At 49.4% G+C, this 18,336-nt stretch overlaps 1 protein-coding gene across 3 annotated transcripts in view; it reads right to left on the reverse strand.

Moving 5' to 3' along the window:
* The window catches only part of SLC28A1 (solute carrier family 28 member 1), a 54,907-nt gene extending 53,114 nt beyond the window's left edge, over nucleotides 1–1,793 (reverse strand). For all 3 annotated transcript variants that reach the window (XM_035303906.3, XM_035303905.3, XM_078326866.1), the window contains exons 1-2: nucleotides 1,707–1,793; nucleotides 652–763 (exon numbers count right to left, since the gene is read on the reverse strand). In XM_035303906.3, the coding sequence (XP_035159797.1) occupies nucleotides 652–747 (96 nt within the window). In that variant the 5' untranslated portion in view covers nucleotides 748–763; nucleotides 1,707–1,793. The remainder of the gene's footprint in view (nucleotides 1–651; nucleotides 764–1,706) is intronic.
* Nucleotides 1,794–18,336: the final 16,543 nt, after the last annotated feature.

Here is an 18,336-nt window from a genome sequence, read left to right on the forward strand (position 1 = left end):
GGACGGACACCTGTGACCCAGCTGTGGCTGGTGGGGCCTGAGAGGAGGCCTGTAAGGGAGGTCCCAGGCAGGGCACCTCATCGCACAGCCCCAGGGAGATGCACCCCCCAGTCTGTGGAGGTGTTTTGGGTGGGGGGTGGGTATTCTTGCAGATGATAGCATGAAAGGAGAGCCCCAAGGGACAAGGGCAGTGAAGGGGAGGGGGCTTTGTCAGAGGAGGCTGGGAGGGTGTCCTACGAGGCTCAGGTTCTGGGTGGTGGCCTCGACCTGACCTGGCCACCTGAAAGCAAGGACAAGACCTCGGGCTCCTCGAAGGCTGAACTTCCTCAGAGACCCCCTCCCCCGTCATCTGGTTTTGATCCTCACTCTGTAGGTCACACCTCCAATGCCACTTCCTCATTGGGGCCTGCCCTGCCCTTTCAGACTACAGTGCACACAGTACGTGCTCAGTCAATGTTTAATGAGTGAAATAAAGGGGGCTGAGGAGGCGGGCGTATTGGGAAGTTCCTACCTGTACAAGCAAAGAGGTGAGCAGGGGACAGAAGAATGGGGTGTGAGGGAAGAGGGTGAGCAAAAGCCCCCCCCACCTCGGCAGCCGGGCTCAAGCCGAAGAGGCTCAGGGTGGGGATGGGCAATGGGGAGGGCACAGACCAGGCTTTCCAAGAACTCAGCTCCCATGTTCTCCAGCCCCTGGGCCACAGGTGTGAGAGAGATGGACTCTCTTCGTCTTGAGGGGTAGTTCTCCATGGGCCAGACCTTCCAACTGAAAGACAAACCAGGGAAGGCCCAATGCAGAAAGGGAGGCCAGGCAGGGCCCAGGTTAGGGGCCTGGGGAAGGGGGAGAGGGCTGGGGGGGAGCAGATGCTTGGCACAGTCAGAGCCCTGCCTGGGGCCACCTATGCCATCCCAGAGCTCACCCCTCCTTGTGCCCGGGACTGCAGCTTTGGCTCCCTGGGACATGGAGGAGGGACCCCTTCCTTTGTGTAGAGACTGGGTCTCCCTATGTTGCCCAGGCTGGTCTCGAACTCCTGGGCCCAAGCAATCTTCCCACCTCGGCCTCCCAAAGTGTTGGGCTTACAGGCATGAACCCCCACCCCAGCCTGCACCCTCATCTGAACCTGTGAGAGGCAAGTCCTTGTGAACTCTGGGAGTTCCAGGCAAAAACAGCAAATTTTGCTCACTTTGTAGGGAAGGAGAGTAAGGAATTGTATACAGCAGACATATATACCTGATACAGACACTTTTCTTAAGAGAGGCCCTAGCTTTCATCACTCCCTACAACAGCTTCAAACTATTACATTAAGCGAGACCTTTATTGTATTCCAATTTTCCATCTCTGAGGGTTGGAAATTTGACATCCTTAAAGACATCCTTCCAGTCCCTGGATCCAGCTATACCTGAAACTAGCTCTACCCCTGGACTTTTCCATTGCAAGCTGAGCTTTTTTGCTGAAGCTCAGCTCATAGGTTTAAGCTCATATGTAAATAGGAGTGCTAACTAACACCTTCTCTCTCCCCACTCTCATTCCCGCTCCTTTTTCTCCCCTTGGGGAGTGCCCTACTCTATCCAAATGCCAGCCCAGTTAGGCTGACATACTCAGAGGCCTGTGCATGTGTGCGCACACACACAGACAGAGGCTGGAAATGCCCCGCTCACCCACAGACACACAGCGGCGCACACAGAGGCAGCGCCCTATTTCTACTCACGTATTGGTGGTTAACAGGTCGCTCTCAGAGACAGAGGGAAGCACACGTCTCTGTGGGGACAAGCTGGGTCCAACCTGCTTTTGCTCTGACCTGCCTTGTCACTTCCGCAGAAAACCCTGGGCAGAGTCCAGGGTCTGAGTAGGTTGGGCCTGCCACCCAGTTCTGGCCAGCACCTCCCCAGAGGCCAGGGCCACAGCCAGGGTGGGGACCCCAACCCAGCCTCAGGGTTACAGGAGGCAGGCCCACTTGCAGGCTGGCTCCCTGCAGCTCCTGCCCACTGGCTGCTGCTTCTCCATCAGAGATGCCCTCCCCTGCACTCTCCCAGTTCCCAAACCGACCTCTTCCAGGCCTGCTTGGGCACCTCTTCCAGGAAGCCACCTCTGTATTCCTTCCCTCCCCCTCCTTCCCTCCCATGGCCTCCTCTCCCCAGCCAGGCTGTCAGCTTTCTGCATTTATCTTTCATTTTACATCTTGCTCTGTCTCCCTTTCTCACTGGATCAGGATTTATCATAACAGCAATCGATTTTCCTAAGCTGGAAAATGAGGAAAGCAGTGGAGCTGTCAGTAGTAGTAAAAGTATTTCAGGTATGTCAAGAAAACAATACAAATCACACCATTTCCCCTTCGTTTCCTCTTTGTTAAACGAGTACCTTAGCCGACAGTGTGCAAAGTGAAGGACTGAATGCGTTAGCTTTTCAATCTTCAAAGTAAACATTAAACTCATCTGATGGGACTGACAGCCTCTCTTTAATAATTAATGGTATGCGCTCAGGACAAAATCCTTTATGCTGCATAAATACTTCCTGGTCATGGCACATCCCGGTTGTTTTGGAAGTTTGGAGAGGATGGTGGATGGATACCCACTGTCTTTGAAAACATTTTTGCTTCATCTGTCATTTGAATTGCCAAAGCATTATAAGAGTATCGTTAAACATTTAAACATTAGAGAAATACACAGGATGAGGGAAGTTAAAATCCCCGGAGTCTGGGCCCCCAGGGACGACCATGGTTGAGTTTGTGGCAGTTTTTTCCACTTTGTTTCCTAAATGTAATTATTTTATGTTATTCATTTTCCAACAGGTGATCACATAATAACTGTTCTCATAATGTGATTTTTCTAGCAGAGTTCCACACCCTATTGAGAGCCCCTGTGTTACCCTGATTGAAAACTAGTGACGGATCAAGACTCTACCTTAAAAAAAAAAAAAGATGGGGGGCGAGGCACAGTCCTTCATGCCTGTAATCTCAGCACTTTGGGAGGCCAAGGCAGGTGGATCACTTGAGGCCAGGAGTTTGAGACCAGCCTGGCCTACATGGCAAAACCCTGTCTCTACAAAAAATACAAAAATTAGCCAGGTGTGGTGGCAGGCGCTTGTAGTCCCAGCTACTCGGGAGGCTGAGGCAGGAGAATCACTTGAACTCAGGAGGCGGAGGTTTCAGTGAGCCAGGATTGCACCACTGCTCTCCAGCCTGGGTGACAGAGTGAGGCTCTACCTCGAAAGAAAAAAAAAAAGAAAGAAAGAAAGAGGAAAGAAAAAAAGAAAGAAAGAAAGAAAGAAAGAAAGAAAGAAAGAAAGAAAGAAAGAAAGAAAGAAGGAAGGAAGGAAGGAAGAGAAAGAAGGAAGGAAGGGAAGGAAGGAAGGAAGGAAGGAAGGAAGGAAGGAAGGAAGGAAGGAAGGAGAAAGAAAGAAGGAAGGAAAGAGAGAGAGGGAGGGAGGGAAGAAGGAGAAGAAAAGAAAAGAAAACTAAATGTTTTCTCTGAGCAGGTTCCATCTCCGTCTCCACGGGCGGCCACCACAGGAATGGGCACGGAGCTGTCCTCGAAGGGTCTTCACCAAGCCCCAGTGAAGGGAAAATGGATGCTACCTGCTTCTCCTCTCTGCCCTGTGCTACCTCCTTCCCCTCCCTCCTGTCTCCAGTCCCGCCTCCCTCCTCTCCAGCCGTCCTTTCCTCTCACCCTTGGTTCTGTCAGCGACCAGAGGGACGCCAGGAGCTCAACACATCCAGCAGCAGCCATGCTTGCAGCTTCGAGCCTTCACGTGGCTGTGGGCTCAACTCTCTGCAGCAAGGATTTAATGCGCTGTGTGTCTTGGGATGGACCTTGAGCTTGGAGCCCAAAGGTCTCCATTTCTGACTGTCAAAGTTAACTTGCGGCCTCCTCTGGGGGTGGGTAATGGAATCTATGAGGAGTCAATGTGCTCCTGCTTGGGAAGTGCCTGGCAGGGAGTCTGGCAATATCAGGCTGGCAGGTGTTATCTCTGCCATGTGTCCCATCTCCCATGGGGGCTGTCCTAACACACTGCTCCCTCCTCCAGGCCAGGAGACCCCAGGCTTCTCCCTTGCCCCTCCCCTCAAGGAGGCATGGCCATCAGGGATCCCAGCCCCCATAAGCCAAGTGCTCTTTTCAAGTGGAATTTGGCAAAAAACACAGGCTGGGGAGTTGGGAAGCTGGATAGATTGGGGTGGAGACCCCAGGGAAAAACCAACAGCTGGAGGACCTCAGGTGTCCCGGCTGTGCCCATCCAGCTGTGGGACCTCAGCACGTCCTTGGGCTCCTGGGTGGCCTGTTTCCTAAGGAGACAGTCTCTGAGGCTCAGCACACTCACTGGGACTCAATCAGTGAGACCAGGGCTGAGCAGGGCCAGGGCAGAGTGGGGAGAGGACGGCATAAATATGCATAGATAATTTCCCTCGAAATCCCGAAGAGCTCAGAACTAAAACCAGAAAAGTTTTTAGAAGGATTATTGGTCAAAGAGTTGGCAAGAATCCCTTCTTGCCAGGCTCTCACATAATAGGTTATTTTATTTTATTTTTGAGATGGAGTTTCACTCGTTGCCCAGGTTGGAATGCAATGGCATGATCTCGGCTCACCTCGACCTCCGCCTCCTGGTTCAAGCGATTCTCCTGCCTCAGCCTCCCAAGTAGCTGGGATTACAGGCATGTATCATCACACCCAGCTAATTTTGTATTTTTAGTAGAGACAGGATTTCACCATGTTGGTCATGCTGGTTTCAAACTCTCAACCTCAGGTGATCCACCCACCTCGGCCTCCCAAAGTGCTGGGATTACAGGCATGAGCCACCGCACTGGGCCCATGATAGGTTATTTTATAAGTAGTGAGTGAAATGCTCAAAAGCACAAGAGCTATCAGAAGGGTTACTCAGCCCTCTATTTTTTTCTCACGATTCTGGCCACACTCATTTCTTGGCTCTTCACAGGCAAAGTCGCTCGTTGCATTGATTCGCATATCCAAGCACTAGAGAAATAAAGAGACTCATTCCTCATCAATTTCCCTGAACATAACTTCATCATTCTTCTCTCCTAAACCTGGGATGACTGGCAGAAAGGGCATCCATACAACTTTTTCTTCTGCATTTGTCATTGAAAAATGGACTTCTTGTAGTTAATGGTAGAAATAGTTGGAAGTAGCAATAATCCTAGCACTTTGGGAGACCAAGACAGGTAGACCACTTGCACCCAGGAATTCAAGACCAGCCTGGGCAACATAGGGAGACCCTGTCTCTCCAAAAAAACAGAAAAAATTAGCCAGGTGTGGTTGTGTGCACCTGTAATCCCAGCCTCTCGGGAGGCTAAGGTGGGGGGATCATTTAAGCCTGGGAAGTCAAGGCTGCAGTGAGCCATGATCATGCCACTGCACTCCAGCCTGGGCAACAGGAGTGAGACCCTGTTTCCAAAACAAGAAACAAAAAAAAATTTGATGGCATAGAGCTACATACAAAGGCTAAAGAAATACCTTGTGCTTTGATACTCTTTACTTGCAACTATTCTAGTATTCCTGTGGGAACAGACTAGTCCAAGTGTCAGAGCACGGTGCTCTCCTGGCATCTACAGAGTCAGTCCAGCTGGTCCCAGGGGAAGAGAGCATTCCAGCACCCCAAAGCCTGGTAACCCCCAGCCTGCTTGGCATGATTATCCAAATGTCTCCAATACAGTGCCCCCCTTGACCTCCTTCACTCACTGGGAACATCTGGGCACACATGGTCATTATCCAATACAAAATGACAGGCTGAGTCCGGGGCTTGTCTATCTCAGCCACAAGAAGCCTGGTAGAATTAGGATGCCTGCTTCCACCTGCAAGAGTGCTCACGGCCACCAGGCAGGGTGAATTTTTACCCAAGCAGTTCAGAGACCACTGTTCCCAAACCTTTAATATTTAATTGGTTGTCATAAAGTGTATGTCCCTTGTGGTTTACCTTCTTTCTTTTCTTTTTTGAGACCGAGTCTTGCTCTGTCCCAGGCTAGAGTGCAATGGCACCATCTCGGCTCACGGCAACCTCCATCTCCTGGGTTTAAGCAATTCCCTTGCCTCAGCCTCCTGAGTAGCTGGAACTACAGGCGTGTGCCACCACGCCCAGCTAATTTTTTGTATTTTTAGTAGAGACGGGGTTTCACTGTGTTAGCCAGGATGGTCTCAATCTCCAGACCTCGTGATCCACCCGCCTCAGCCTCCCAAAGTGCTGGGATTACAGGCGTAAGCCACCAGGTCCGGCCTGCTGTTTACCTTCTATTCCTCTTGCTTTGCCAGCTCGTATGAGCTTTTTAAATTTATTTATTTATTTATTTATTTTGGAGACAGAGTCTCACTCTGTCTCCCTGGCTGGTGTGCAGTGGCACAATCTCAGCTCACTATAGCCTCGACCTCCCAGCAATCCTCCCACCTCAGCCTCCAGAGGTTGGGAGGCTGGGACTACCTGTGTGCACCACCACACTGGCTAATTTTTTTTCTTTTTTAAAAAATTTCATCCCAGTTCTAATATTTATTTATTTACTTATTTTGTAGAGACAGAGTCTTACCATGTTGCCCAGGTCTAGAACTCCTGGGCTTGAGTGATCCTCCCGCCTCTGTCTCCCAAAGTGCTGGGATTACAGGCGTAAGCCACTATGCCCAGCCTCACATCAGCTTTTCATATAGTGAGAGATTGAGATAGTTCCTTTTCATTTTGACCCAGATCAAGATGTTCTGCAAACCAAGGGAGGTCTTAATTCACGTTATGCTGTTGGGTTCAGAGATGATGTCCTCGTCTACTATAGTTTTATACTAAAGGCTATATCTTCTTTTTTTTTTTTTTGACACGAAACCTTGCTCCATCGCCCAGGCTGCAGTGCAGTGACGTGACCTCGGCTCACTGTAACCTCTACCTCCTGGGTTCAAGATTCTCTGCCTCAGCCTCCTGAGTAGCTGGGACTATAGGTGCATGCCACCACATCTGGCTAATTTTTGTATTTTTAGTAGAGATGGGGTTTCACCATGTTGGTCAGGCTGGTCTCGAACTCCTGATCTCGTGATTAACCCATCGGCCTCCCAAAGTGCTGGGATCACAGGCGTGAACCACTGCACCCAACCATCTTCTAAAGTACACTGTTTTCCTCCAGCCATTGGCAGGGGCTGTGGGGACTATGAATTTGGGTCTCCATCGCCTTATTGGTCAGGTTACAGTGGATAAGCTGGTTCACTACACAGGCAACAATGATTCCTTGATTGTTCCACCTTCTCCCCCTGTCAGAGAAACGGTCTGATGTGGCCCTCACTGAGCCTTCGGGCGAAGCCAGGTATTTTTACAGAAGTAGTCATTAAGAGGACTTAAGGCCTCCTGGGAGGAGCCAGGAAAATGAATCTACCGAAGACCAGCAGTGTACCCATGGAAGGTGCCGACAGGTAGGATGCCACAAACTAAACACAATTGTTAGGTAAACAAAGACGGACACCTGTGAATGTCACATCTTGAGTTCGGACATTGAAACTTTTCAAGCATATCTCGCCCCCACCCCCCAGGTGGAATTGCACTGATAGTGTCCGGCCACGGAGTCTAAGGCGTGGCTGCGTCTCTCACTCTACTCTCACTGGTTCCCTCTGTTCTTCCTGGATGGGCCTGCCAATCAGATACCGTGACTCACTTGGAAACACTCCTTTCCATTTCACTACACCTGTAGAAGCAAGTTTCCTGGTTCCAAGGCCTGTGTCCAGCTCCCTCAGTTCTGTGGCCGTGGGGCCTGACCCATCACTGAAGCTCAATACTGGACAGCTCATGGGCTGGGAGGCTCAGCTGTAGTATTTCCTGTTGGTTCCCACCAGTCTCCTTCCCCAGGGCAGTGAGGGTCCCCACAGGGATGAGAGCTGGAAAGGCAGTACTCAGGGGCATGGCCAGAGAGACCTTTGTTAGTCACCCTACCCTTAGGAAATGGAGAGGCACCGCTCCAGGGTTGGAGGGGACAGCAGTGTGTGAGGGGCCCTGAGATGGATCCTGTAGTTCCAGGAGACGGTGACAACAATGGTTCCAGCAGGTACACTTAAGAGTTTGGCAGATGCCAGGATCTATGATAAGAGCCTTACCTGCCCTATCTCAATTTCCTACCACAATTTCCCCTACCTGTCCTCCCTGGAGGAGTGTGACAGGGGAGGCTGTACCAGAAAGGGAGCAACTTTTGAGAAGTTGGCCAGCCTGAGGCAAACGGGGCCACCACACTGCCAGCTGGATTTTGGAAGATCTGAGCTGACTCTTGAGGTGTCTGCCTCCTGTGACCATCTCACCGGCTGTGTGGGAGGCAGGATGGATTCTGCACCCACACCTGGACTCTACTGCTGTGGATTGCGTTCTCCGGTCAGACTCTGTGTCATCAGTGATACCGTGTCTCTGAATGACTTGCTGGGTAAGACCTAGTGTTAGTTCTGCAAGGGCTGGTTTACTGGGCAGTCGGCCCCATATCCTGAATAAGAATCCAACTGCTCCAAGGACGTACATTTGGCCATGATAGAAAAGATGAGCCCCCACGCAGTGGCTTACACCTGTAATCCCAGCACTTTGAGAGGCTGAGGTGGGCAGATCACCTGAGGTCAGGAGTTCGAGACCAGCCTGGTCAACATGGTGAAACCCTATCTCTACTAAAAATATAAAACTAAGCCGCACATGGTGGGCCCATAGTCCCAGCTACTTGGGAGGGTGAGGCGCAAGAATTGCTTGAGCCCAGGAGGCAGAGGTTACAGTGAACGGAGATCACGCCACTGCACTGCAGCCTGGGCAACAGAACAAGACTCTGTCTCAAAAAAAAAAATAGAAAGAAAGAAAGAAAAGATGAGCCGCCAGCACAGTAGCACACACCTGTGGTCCTGGTGACTCTGGAGGCAAAGATGGGAGAATTGCTTGAGCTCAGGATTTCAAAGCTGCAGTGAGCCATGATAACACCACTGTATTCTAGCCTGGGCAATACAGCAAGATCCTGTCCCAAAAAAAGAAAGAAAGAAAAGTCCCAAAGAAATTTCTCTGTCAGTGAGAGCCAACACAGCAGGATGCCTTATGCAGAGGAGGATTCTGTTCAAGGGATTTACTGGGGGAGTGTTCTTGGGAGGAGATAAGGGAGGCAGGATAGAGCCAGGGGAAGCAGCAGCAGTGTGGTCTGGCTTTAATCTGATCCCACAGGGACACTCTAGAGCCCAGACTCTCCCATGGAGTTAGTCCCACTTTGAGGCTGACAGCCTTTCGAGGCAGTGCCAGTCGTGGGCCAAGGATGGGGGCATGGTGTCAGAGTGGAAGGGGGGATTGCCTCCCGGGTAAGGTGGCTTCCATTTGGCTCAGGACAATGCTTCAGAATGTGTGTTCTTGGAGCAGCTGATTCTTATTCTCTGAGCTACCCCAGCAAGCTGCAGAGAACAGGGAGCTGTGAGTTTCAACCAACTAACAGCGCCTGCGGGATGGGTTCCCTGAGGTAAAGGACATCTGGGCAGGGCACCAGCAGCATCCACTACAGGTAAGAACCAATTGCTTCTGTTGGCTGGAAGCAGGGTGCAGGCGCCTGTGGACCGTCTCAGGCACGGCCCATGACCAGGCAGGGCCTCTCCCCAACAGGCATTCTGCCTGCCTTGAAGGGGTGGGTCTCAGGGAGGACCCTGGCTTTCTCCACAGCTTTGTCCCAATGAGAATCTTTATCCGGGGTTTGGTGGAACCAAGGCAGCTTTTGAGACTCTGTCCCAAAAAACAAACAAACAAACAAAAAAGGCCAATGGCCACAGTGGCTGACTGGCACTACGAGGTAGCCCAGAAATCCACGTGGTCATGTCCTTTTGAAACTCTACCATCCAGGTATGTGTCTCGAGTTCCAGGGCAAGGGTCCTTCACCCTCGTGTGTGGTGTGTCCTTGAGGCCCTTTGGAAATAATAGGGAGGGCCATCTCTGAACCCCGTCGGTTCTGAGATAGACGGTGTCTCATGGGAAGTGAGGCTCACAGCCTCCGGGTGTCAGTAGGGGGCGCCTCCTGTCCAGAGGTTCGGGCTCCAACCCGAACACCAAGAGCCTCCTCAAGAGACAGTGCCATCCCACTGAATTCCAGGCATCTTGCATCTGCCACTGAAACTTAACGCAGTTCGGATTTGCCTCAGTTGAGTGGGACCCCAACCCACTCAGGCAGCTCCTGAAGCAGAAGTTGGAGTCGTTCTGTTGGCCTGCCCACTTCAAAAAAGGTCCAGGTAAGGGACCAGCAAAAGAAGTTGAATGGAAGTTCACCACTAGACAGGCCTGGGGAGCCAGAGGCCAACCCCGTTGCCCCCCAAATCCCACCCAATTACAAACAAGTCATTTTTCACTTCTGGTACCAACCTCTATAAATAAAATAGATAATAGATACATAGATGACAGATAGATTTTAAAATATCAATATAGGTACTATAAAATATCAATATAGGTACTATCTATCTATCTATCTATCTATCTATCTGCCTATTTAGCTATCTCTTCACTTACTGTTGCCCAGGCTGGAGTGTAGTAGCGTGACTATGGCTCATTGCAGCCTCAATCTCCTGGGCTCAAGCGATCCTCCTGCCTCAGCCTCCCAAGTAGCTGGGACTACAGTCACACGCCACCACACCTGGCTAATTTATTTTTTGTAAAGACGGTGTTTCACTATGTTGTCCAGAAGGAGCCTCAAACTCCTGGGCTCAAGTGATCCTCCCGCCTCAACCTCCCGAGGTGCTGGGATTACAGGCATGGGCCATTGTGCCCAGCCTTTATTTTCAACTTTAGACATTACCTATTGACTCTATCTAACAAAGCTTTAGCTCTCTGATGTTGACGGTTATAGTACTATTCTCAGTTCTCCTCACAATGCTGCTATTGGGATCAATTATTACTCCTGGACAGAGCAGAGAGCTGGAGGAGCCTCAGTTTCAATGACATCCTGGAGCTGCCATGCCAGCCCTAGGTAGATCAGGTAGGGATCCCCTGTGGAGTCCCACTGCACTCCAGCCTGGGCTAATTTTTGTATTTTTTGTAGAGACGGGGTTCCGCCATGTTGCCCAGGCTGGTCTCAAACTCCTGTCCTCAGGTGATCCACCTGCCTCAGCTCCCAAAGTGTTGGGATGCCTACAGATTTCATCCTGAGGAAGAAATAACTTCGTCTTATTTAAGATCACTGTCATTCAGGGCTCTGTGATTTCCAGTTTTAGCTGATCCTGGCTTATACACATTGCTCTTAGGATTTTTACAAATATCCTTCCATGACTTGGCCCTACCTCTGAGCCTCGTCTTGTGATAGGTCTTATTCCCCAGGTATGAGCTTCCATTCCGTGTCTCTCGCAACCGGGCCGGGAGCTCTTGCACCAGTCATTTCCTCCGCCTGGTATGCTTTTCTCCTTCCACTTCCTCTCACCACATCCTCTCCATCTCAGATCAAATGTCAAGGCCGGGTGCAGTGGCTCACGCCTGTAATCCCAGCACTTTGGGAGGCCAAGGTAGGTGGATCACTTGAGGTCAGGAGTTCAAGACCAGCCTGGCCAACATGGTGAAACCCTGTCTCTACTAAAAATACAAAAATTATCTGGGCGTGGTGTTACATGCCTGTAATCCCAGCTACTTGAGAGGCTGAGGTAGGAGTATCACTTGAATCCGGGAGGCAGAGGTTGTGGTGAGCAGAGATCGCACCACTGCACTCTAGCCTGGGCAACAAGAGTGAAACTCCATCTCAAAATAAAAAAACCTGTCAAGCCTCACAGAGGCTCCTAAGCCCATCTAAATTAGGTCCCACCCATGGCCGGTATTTTCTCCTATTCTTCTGTTTCACAGCCCTTCATACTTACGTATTTGCCATTAATGACACATGTACACATTTTTGGTGTATTTCTTAATGTTCGTTTCCCCCACTAGACTGTGAGCTCCATAAGGGAGGAATCTATGTCTGTTTTGTTCACTCTTATGAACACAGCATATACAATAATAGGCAGTCTATAAATATTTTTAAAAAAGGATTGTAAAAAAAAAAAAAAGGAGGTTCAGAGAGGTTAAGCAACAAGCTCAATTTCACACAGCCAGCAAAGCAGGATTTGAACCAAGGCTTGTCTGAGTTGTCCTAAGCTCACCAAATCTGAGAATTTGGATTTTCTTGAACAATTCCCTTCAGAAGAAGAGGAGAAATGACTATCAGGTAAACACAGCATTCAGGCTACTGGGTAATCAAATTCCTCATTGAAAAAAAAAAATTAATTAAAAATTTTTTTTTTTCTTGAGACAGAGTCTCACTCTGTCACCCAGGCTAGAGTGCAATGACACAATCTTGGTTCATTATAACCTCTGCCTCCTGAGTTCAAGTGATTCTCTTGCCTCAGCCTCCCAAAGTGCTGAGATTACAGGCATGAGCCACCATGCCTGGCCAAATTTAATTTTTTAAATAGAGACAGGGTCTCACTCCTGGGCTCAAGCGACCCTCTCATTGAAAATTAGCAAGGTGAGTTTTTCATGTGTGAGTTCCATTTTACTGTAAATTTAACCAGAATGAGATAGCTTCCCTGAGTGATCAGCTCAGGGGTATGGGAAGCATCAATTTACAAAACTGAAACCCAGACCCTGCCCTGGGATAAGTTTACCAATTTAGTGCCACTGATCAAGGCCTCTTGCACCCCGGCCTGAAGGCCTCTCCCTGGCACTAACCGTTGTGCTGAGAGCCATCTTTCACATTTCCAGTGGCTGCTCTCTGCGATCAGAATGACTAGAACTCTCTTACTTTGTATTCTGTACTGACAATCCTTCCAGTAACATTACCACCCATCTCCAGTTTTTTGGTGTTTGGGTTTTTTTTTTTTTGGTGGGGTTGGGATGGGCAGAAATCGCCACTTTCTCACAGTACTCCTGCTGTCCCAGGCCTCAAGGATACATGTGACTCAAGCCAGGCCAATCAGACTGCCTTTCTTGAGTGGAGGCACAGAGTAACAAAAGGCAGCTGGGTTTGAGTCATGAGAAGGGCGCACTTAGGGTGATGGTCAGCAAGTTCCTCAGGCCAAAGTCCTCAGAGCTGCCCTGGTTACCATTGTCCCCTAAGCTTGTCATTCAATTCTTCTTCCAGACCAGTGGGTTACCCTGGCATCCTTTTGTTCTTACTTAAGTCAGAGCCAGTTTATTGCTGGCAGTCAGAGAATTGTAACCGAGGGTGACATTCATAGGGAAGATGGTAAAGGACATGGACTCTCTCTTTTTCCCAGAAAATAAGAGGGGTTTTGGAATTGGTTATGGAGGTAAGATAGAGTGAAGAGCATTGAAACTCCTGTTTCTATTCAGGGATGGGAAGGTAGCAGCCTTTCTACATCACTGGATAGTTTTTAAAGCTAGAGGATGGGTCTGGTGCGGTGGCTCACAACCGCAATCCCAGGACCTTGGGAGGCTGAGGCAGGCGGATCACTTGAGGCCAGGAGTTTGAGACCAGCCTGGCCAACATGGTGAAGCCCTGTCTCCACAAAAAATACAAAAACATTTAGCAGAGCATGGTGGTGCATGCCTGTAGTCCCAGGTACTCAGAGGCTGAGGCATGAGAATCTCTTAAACCTGTAGGCAGAGGTTCCAGTGAGCCAAGTGTGCCACTGCACTCCAGCCTGGGCAACACCCTGTCATACATGCACACACACCAAAAAAAAGCTAGAGGGGCCAGGAATGATAGCTCACGCCTGGAATCCCAGCACTTTGGGAGGCTGAGGTGGGTGGATTACGAGATCGGAGATCAAGACCATCCTGGCCAACATGGTGAAACCCCGTCTCTACTAAAATACAAAAAAAAAAAAAAAGCTGGGTGTGGTGGTACACACCTGTAGTCCCAGCTACTCAGGAGGCTGAGGCAGGGGAATCATTTGAACCCAGGAGGCAGAGGTTGCAGTGAGCTGAGATTGTGCCACTGCACTCCACCCTGGCGACAGAGCAAGACCCCATCTCAAAAAAAACAAAAACAAAAAACCAAAAACCAGAAAAACAAAAGTTAGAGGATGATCATTAAAATCCTCCCACCTCAAGGCATGGAATGAAACTCCTATCTTTCTATTACTGGGTAGAAATTCCCTTATGGTTTGAAGCCACTGAGCTTGTTTAAAAACAAACCCAGAGTCTGATTCTGCAAAAGTGCTAGATTCACCAATTGAATTCATAACCTCATTCCGTTTCAGAACAAGGTGGCATCCTGTCAGCTGGATTAATGATATCTGGGAGTATTCAAAGGACATAAAAAGGATAACCCTCCAGAAATATTTCCTTCTGAACTCCACTGCCGGGAAAGGCGTTCCTCTCTCTTGCAGAAGAAAGCAAAGTTTCCCTCCTGCCCCACACCACACGTTATGCCAGTAACCAGAATCCACACAGCATAAGCCAGGGGATGAGAAGCTAAATCAGATCAGGAAAGAGGCGAGTGAAATTCTGAAGAAACTGCATGAACTGGCAAATACATTGTCAAAAAATACATGGTACATTAGTGGACCTTTTTTTTTGTTGTTTTTTTGAGACAAAAAATGGTATCCCTCTGTCACCCAGGCTGGAGTGCAGTGGCATGATCTCAGCTTACTGCAGCCTCAATCTCACGGGCAGAAACAATCCTCCCACCTCAGCTCCATAAAAAGCTGAGACTACAGCCATGAACCCTCATGCCTGGTTAATTTTTCTTTTATTTTGTAGAGACGGAGTCTCCCTATGTTGCCCAGGCTGTGGGGGACCTTTTAAAGGCTGTGTGACCAAGATATAATTGTGGTTCAGGTTGTCTTTATTGATACGTTCACTCAGCAGAGATTCCACATTCTATGTAAAAGCTCAAATCACCAGATACAGTTCTTACTATTTTGGGGGTGGGGGGCTTGAATAATACAAATCTGGACCAAATGTTGGCCCATGCTAAATTACATCAAAAGACCAAACATCCAAGAAAGGCAGGAATTCAAAGATTTCATTAGATAAAATGCTTGATTGGGTCCCTGGCATGCACCCAGCCCATCGACCCCCCCCCCAACTGCCCTCTGGTGGGACCCAGAAGATGGGCTCCCTTCTTGCCATGAGAAATACATTCACAAGGCTCTGCTGATTTTCCTCTCTAGGCCTGGGAGGCTGGTTGGAAGAGCTGCTGTGAACATGGGCTCCCTGATCTCAGCAGCAGAGATAGACAGAAGGAACAAAGTAGAGTGCTCATCGTAACGGACAGAGCACAGAAACCAGACCTGGAGCTTGGGTCCCAGGATGAAAAAGGCCAGATGCTCCTAGGATATGGCCTAGTAATGACCTTAACTAAAGACTTCTGGGCCAACAGGCCTGTCTTCTGCTGCCAAAGTCAAGTCAAGATCTCCCACTTGATTTCCAGACCTTAAATGGAGAGGAAGTCAAATGTGTTTTTGAAAGAAAAGCCTATTTTAACACTTAATGCATGTTGTGAAGCTTCCTTGCAGCCTTCCCCAAAGGGATCTGTAGCCATTCATCTGGGACTACAGAAGGCACAGCAAATCGGTAGTTGCATGGTGCCCTGATCAAACATGTGAATCAGAGTGGGAGATAAATCATGTGAAAATCTGCCCCTTCTATTATTATTATTTATTTTAGTATTTCTTGAGACAGAGTCTTGCTCTGTTGCCCAGGCTGGAGTGCAGTAGTGCAATCTTGGTTCACCATAACCTCCACCTCCCAAGTTCCTGTGATTCTCCTGCCTCAGCCTCCCAAGTAGCTATGACTACAGGCGTGTGCCACCACACCCGGCTAATTTTTGTATTTTTAGTACAGATGGGGTTTCACTATGTTGGCCAGGCTGGTCTCAAACCCCTGACCTTGTCATCCACCCGCTTCAGCCTCTCAAAGTGCTGGGATTACAGGTGTGAGCCACCATGCCTGGCCTACCCCTTCTACAAAGTTCTAGGGGTTGAGGGATCTGTTTGAGGTCAGAATATTTCCTTCATAATGTAGGACAAATGACTGTATGTTGAATCCCTCACCACGAAGACCTAATTCCAGGCAATATATGCCACTTGAGGCATCTTGTTCCAACCCATTTACCGACCCACCTAGAAGGCTGCCAGCTTTGGGGTGGGCTTAAAGCAGACAAAGGCATCCCAGCTGGGAGTCTTTTGTGCAGCCGGCTCTGCCATCAGGCCACATGACCTGGTCAATGGTGCATGAGGTATCCGTCCGTCGGTGGCATACTGGGGAGCCATATGTAGCCTGGAATAAGTCCTGACAAGAAAATACGATAGGGAACCCCAGGATTTGGAGCCAAGTGATGCTCTTGCTGACAAGTAACCAATATCCTTGAGCAAAAGTCCCCTCTGGCTCACCGCTGGGCTCTGGGGGAGCCTAAACGCTCGGCCCTGGCACACTTGGTGGCCATGCTGCCCCTCGTGGTGTTATCTGACCCACCTGGCCATAAAGTCTGGCAGGGCCAGTGCACTCCGTTATCAGGTGGACTCTGTTGCTCCAGGCTAGGGCTGTGAAGGCACCAGTGGGTCACATGTGGGTTGCTCACTTGCTCTCCACAGTGCTTCCCCGTCTACACCCGCAGCTCTGAGAGGGGCAGCAATTTGTCTTGGCCCCTTTGGGTCCTTGTTCTGGATCTGGATTTGCTTTTCTTACCCATCACGCCTCTCCCACCATCAATATCCATGGAATTATCAAATGTCATAAACATCATGTGGCCTTCTCACACACTGCACCCGACCAGAGAATTCACTTTCCAACAAAAAGAAGCGTTATGGGTTGATGTGTAGGCATTCACTCATCCTCTCAGGAACCCAGACCAGCAGCAGCTGGCTTGAGAGTGTGGTGAAATGGCTTACTGAAAACTCAGCTATGGAACCAGAAACAACACCTCGAGAGGCTGGGTCAGGCCCACAGGAGGCAGCACGCGCTTGGAGCCAGAAACCATACCTGGCGGTTTCTCCTTCAAGGATAGGACACAGTGTGGAGATGGCCTTGCTACTGCTAGATCTCAATGCCTTTCTCATACCTGAGATGTGGGACCAGGCTGGTGTGGAGAGTTGAGTCCCCAGTCCAGAAACACATCCTCAAAGACATAGTAACAATTCAACTGAATTGGAAGCTGAGGCAGCCACCGGGCCATTTCAGGCTCATTATAAAGAGGTCATGGGAGTATCTAGAATGCTGAACCTTATCAAGGGAAAATATGATTGCTGCTACGTAAAAGGGGGCAGTAGAGACGGACATGGAGGAGATTCCTGGAGTTTGTCCTGGGACTGCCATGTCCAATAGTAAATGCCTGTCCCACAAGTAGGGCCATGAAGGAGCTTCAGAACTGAAGGTTTGAGTCACTCCATCAAGCCAAAAGTGCATAATCATAAACAAACATGAGCTCCCATGCCCAGTTCTAGAAATGGACCAGAGACTTTGCCCATTCTTACTTTCTTGCTGAGTTATATGATTTGGTTGGATATAGTTAACTTTACCAGTTAATCTACAGGTTGTAGAATTTCAAAATGGAATTGTGATAAAACTGAAAGAGGGAGATTATCCCTAGTGACACTGGACTTTGGAGAATAGTAGCCCTGTCTTACCCCTGGAATTAAAAGTTAGCTATGATCCTGAATTCCCTAAGCAGAGAGAAATGCGATTGTGGTTTTATGTGGTCTAGTTGTAACACATGAGATGGGAAGGATGGCACTTGTGTTAGCAGCATCTTTAGGGTCTGCCAACCCTTCTGCACCCACCATTTCCACCATGTCCACCCTTCCGACTCCACCATGCTTCCAGCAAGAGTCAGTAGACCTTTGGAAAACTGCCTCCCTCCTACTCTATGAAGCCCTGAGCTCCAGGCCAGATTATCTCACCTGGAATTTGAATCTTGAGTGGAAGGAGACCCACGAGGTCGGATGGCAAGTTGGTGTTGATCTGCCAACCCTGGGAGGCAAACCTTGGGGCTGCCCTGGCTCCCACTCTTCCCAAGGCCAACTGTTCAGCTACTCTTTCGATTCTGTGAGCTATACCAGATCCTTCCCATGAACTCTTTCTCCTTGCTTAAGTTGGTCCAAGTTCATTTCAGTTGGTCAAAACTCAAGAATCCTAACAGGTAGTCTCTCCTGAGATGGCCTCATACATCGTTGCCTCCCAGCAGCTGCCAACCAGGGTCTGGCATAAAGCAGTGCTGAGTATATGTCTGCTGAATGAGTGGGTGAATGAATAAATGGATGGGCAGTACTCCAGCTCTCAGTTCACCAAAGTAATCTGAATATGCAGGCTGGGAGAAGAGGGAACACACTGGGGCAGAAGGAAGATGTGGAGTCACCTGAGCACAGAGGTAGAGAAATCAGAGATGTCACCATGGAGGGGAAATGTCAGGCAAGGGGAGGTTCTGGGTGGGAGTGGGAATGAAGAACTTCTCTGCAGCTTGA

This window comes from Callithrix jacchus, chromosome 6 (genome assembly GCF_049354715.1).
Source record: "Callithrix jacchus isolate 240 chromosome 6, calJac240_pri, whole genome shotgun sequence".
In the NCBI taxonomy this organism is placed as follows: Eukaryota; Metazoa; Chordata; class Mammalia; order Primates; family Cebidae; genus Callithrix; species Callithrix jacchus.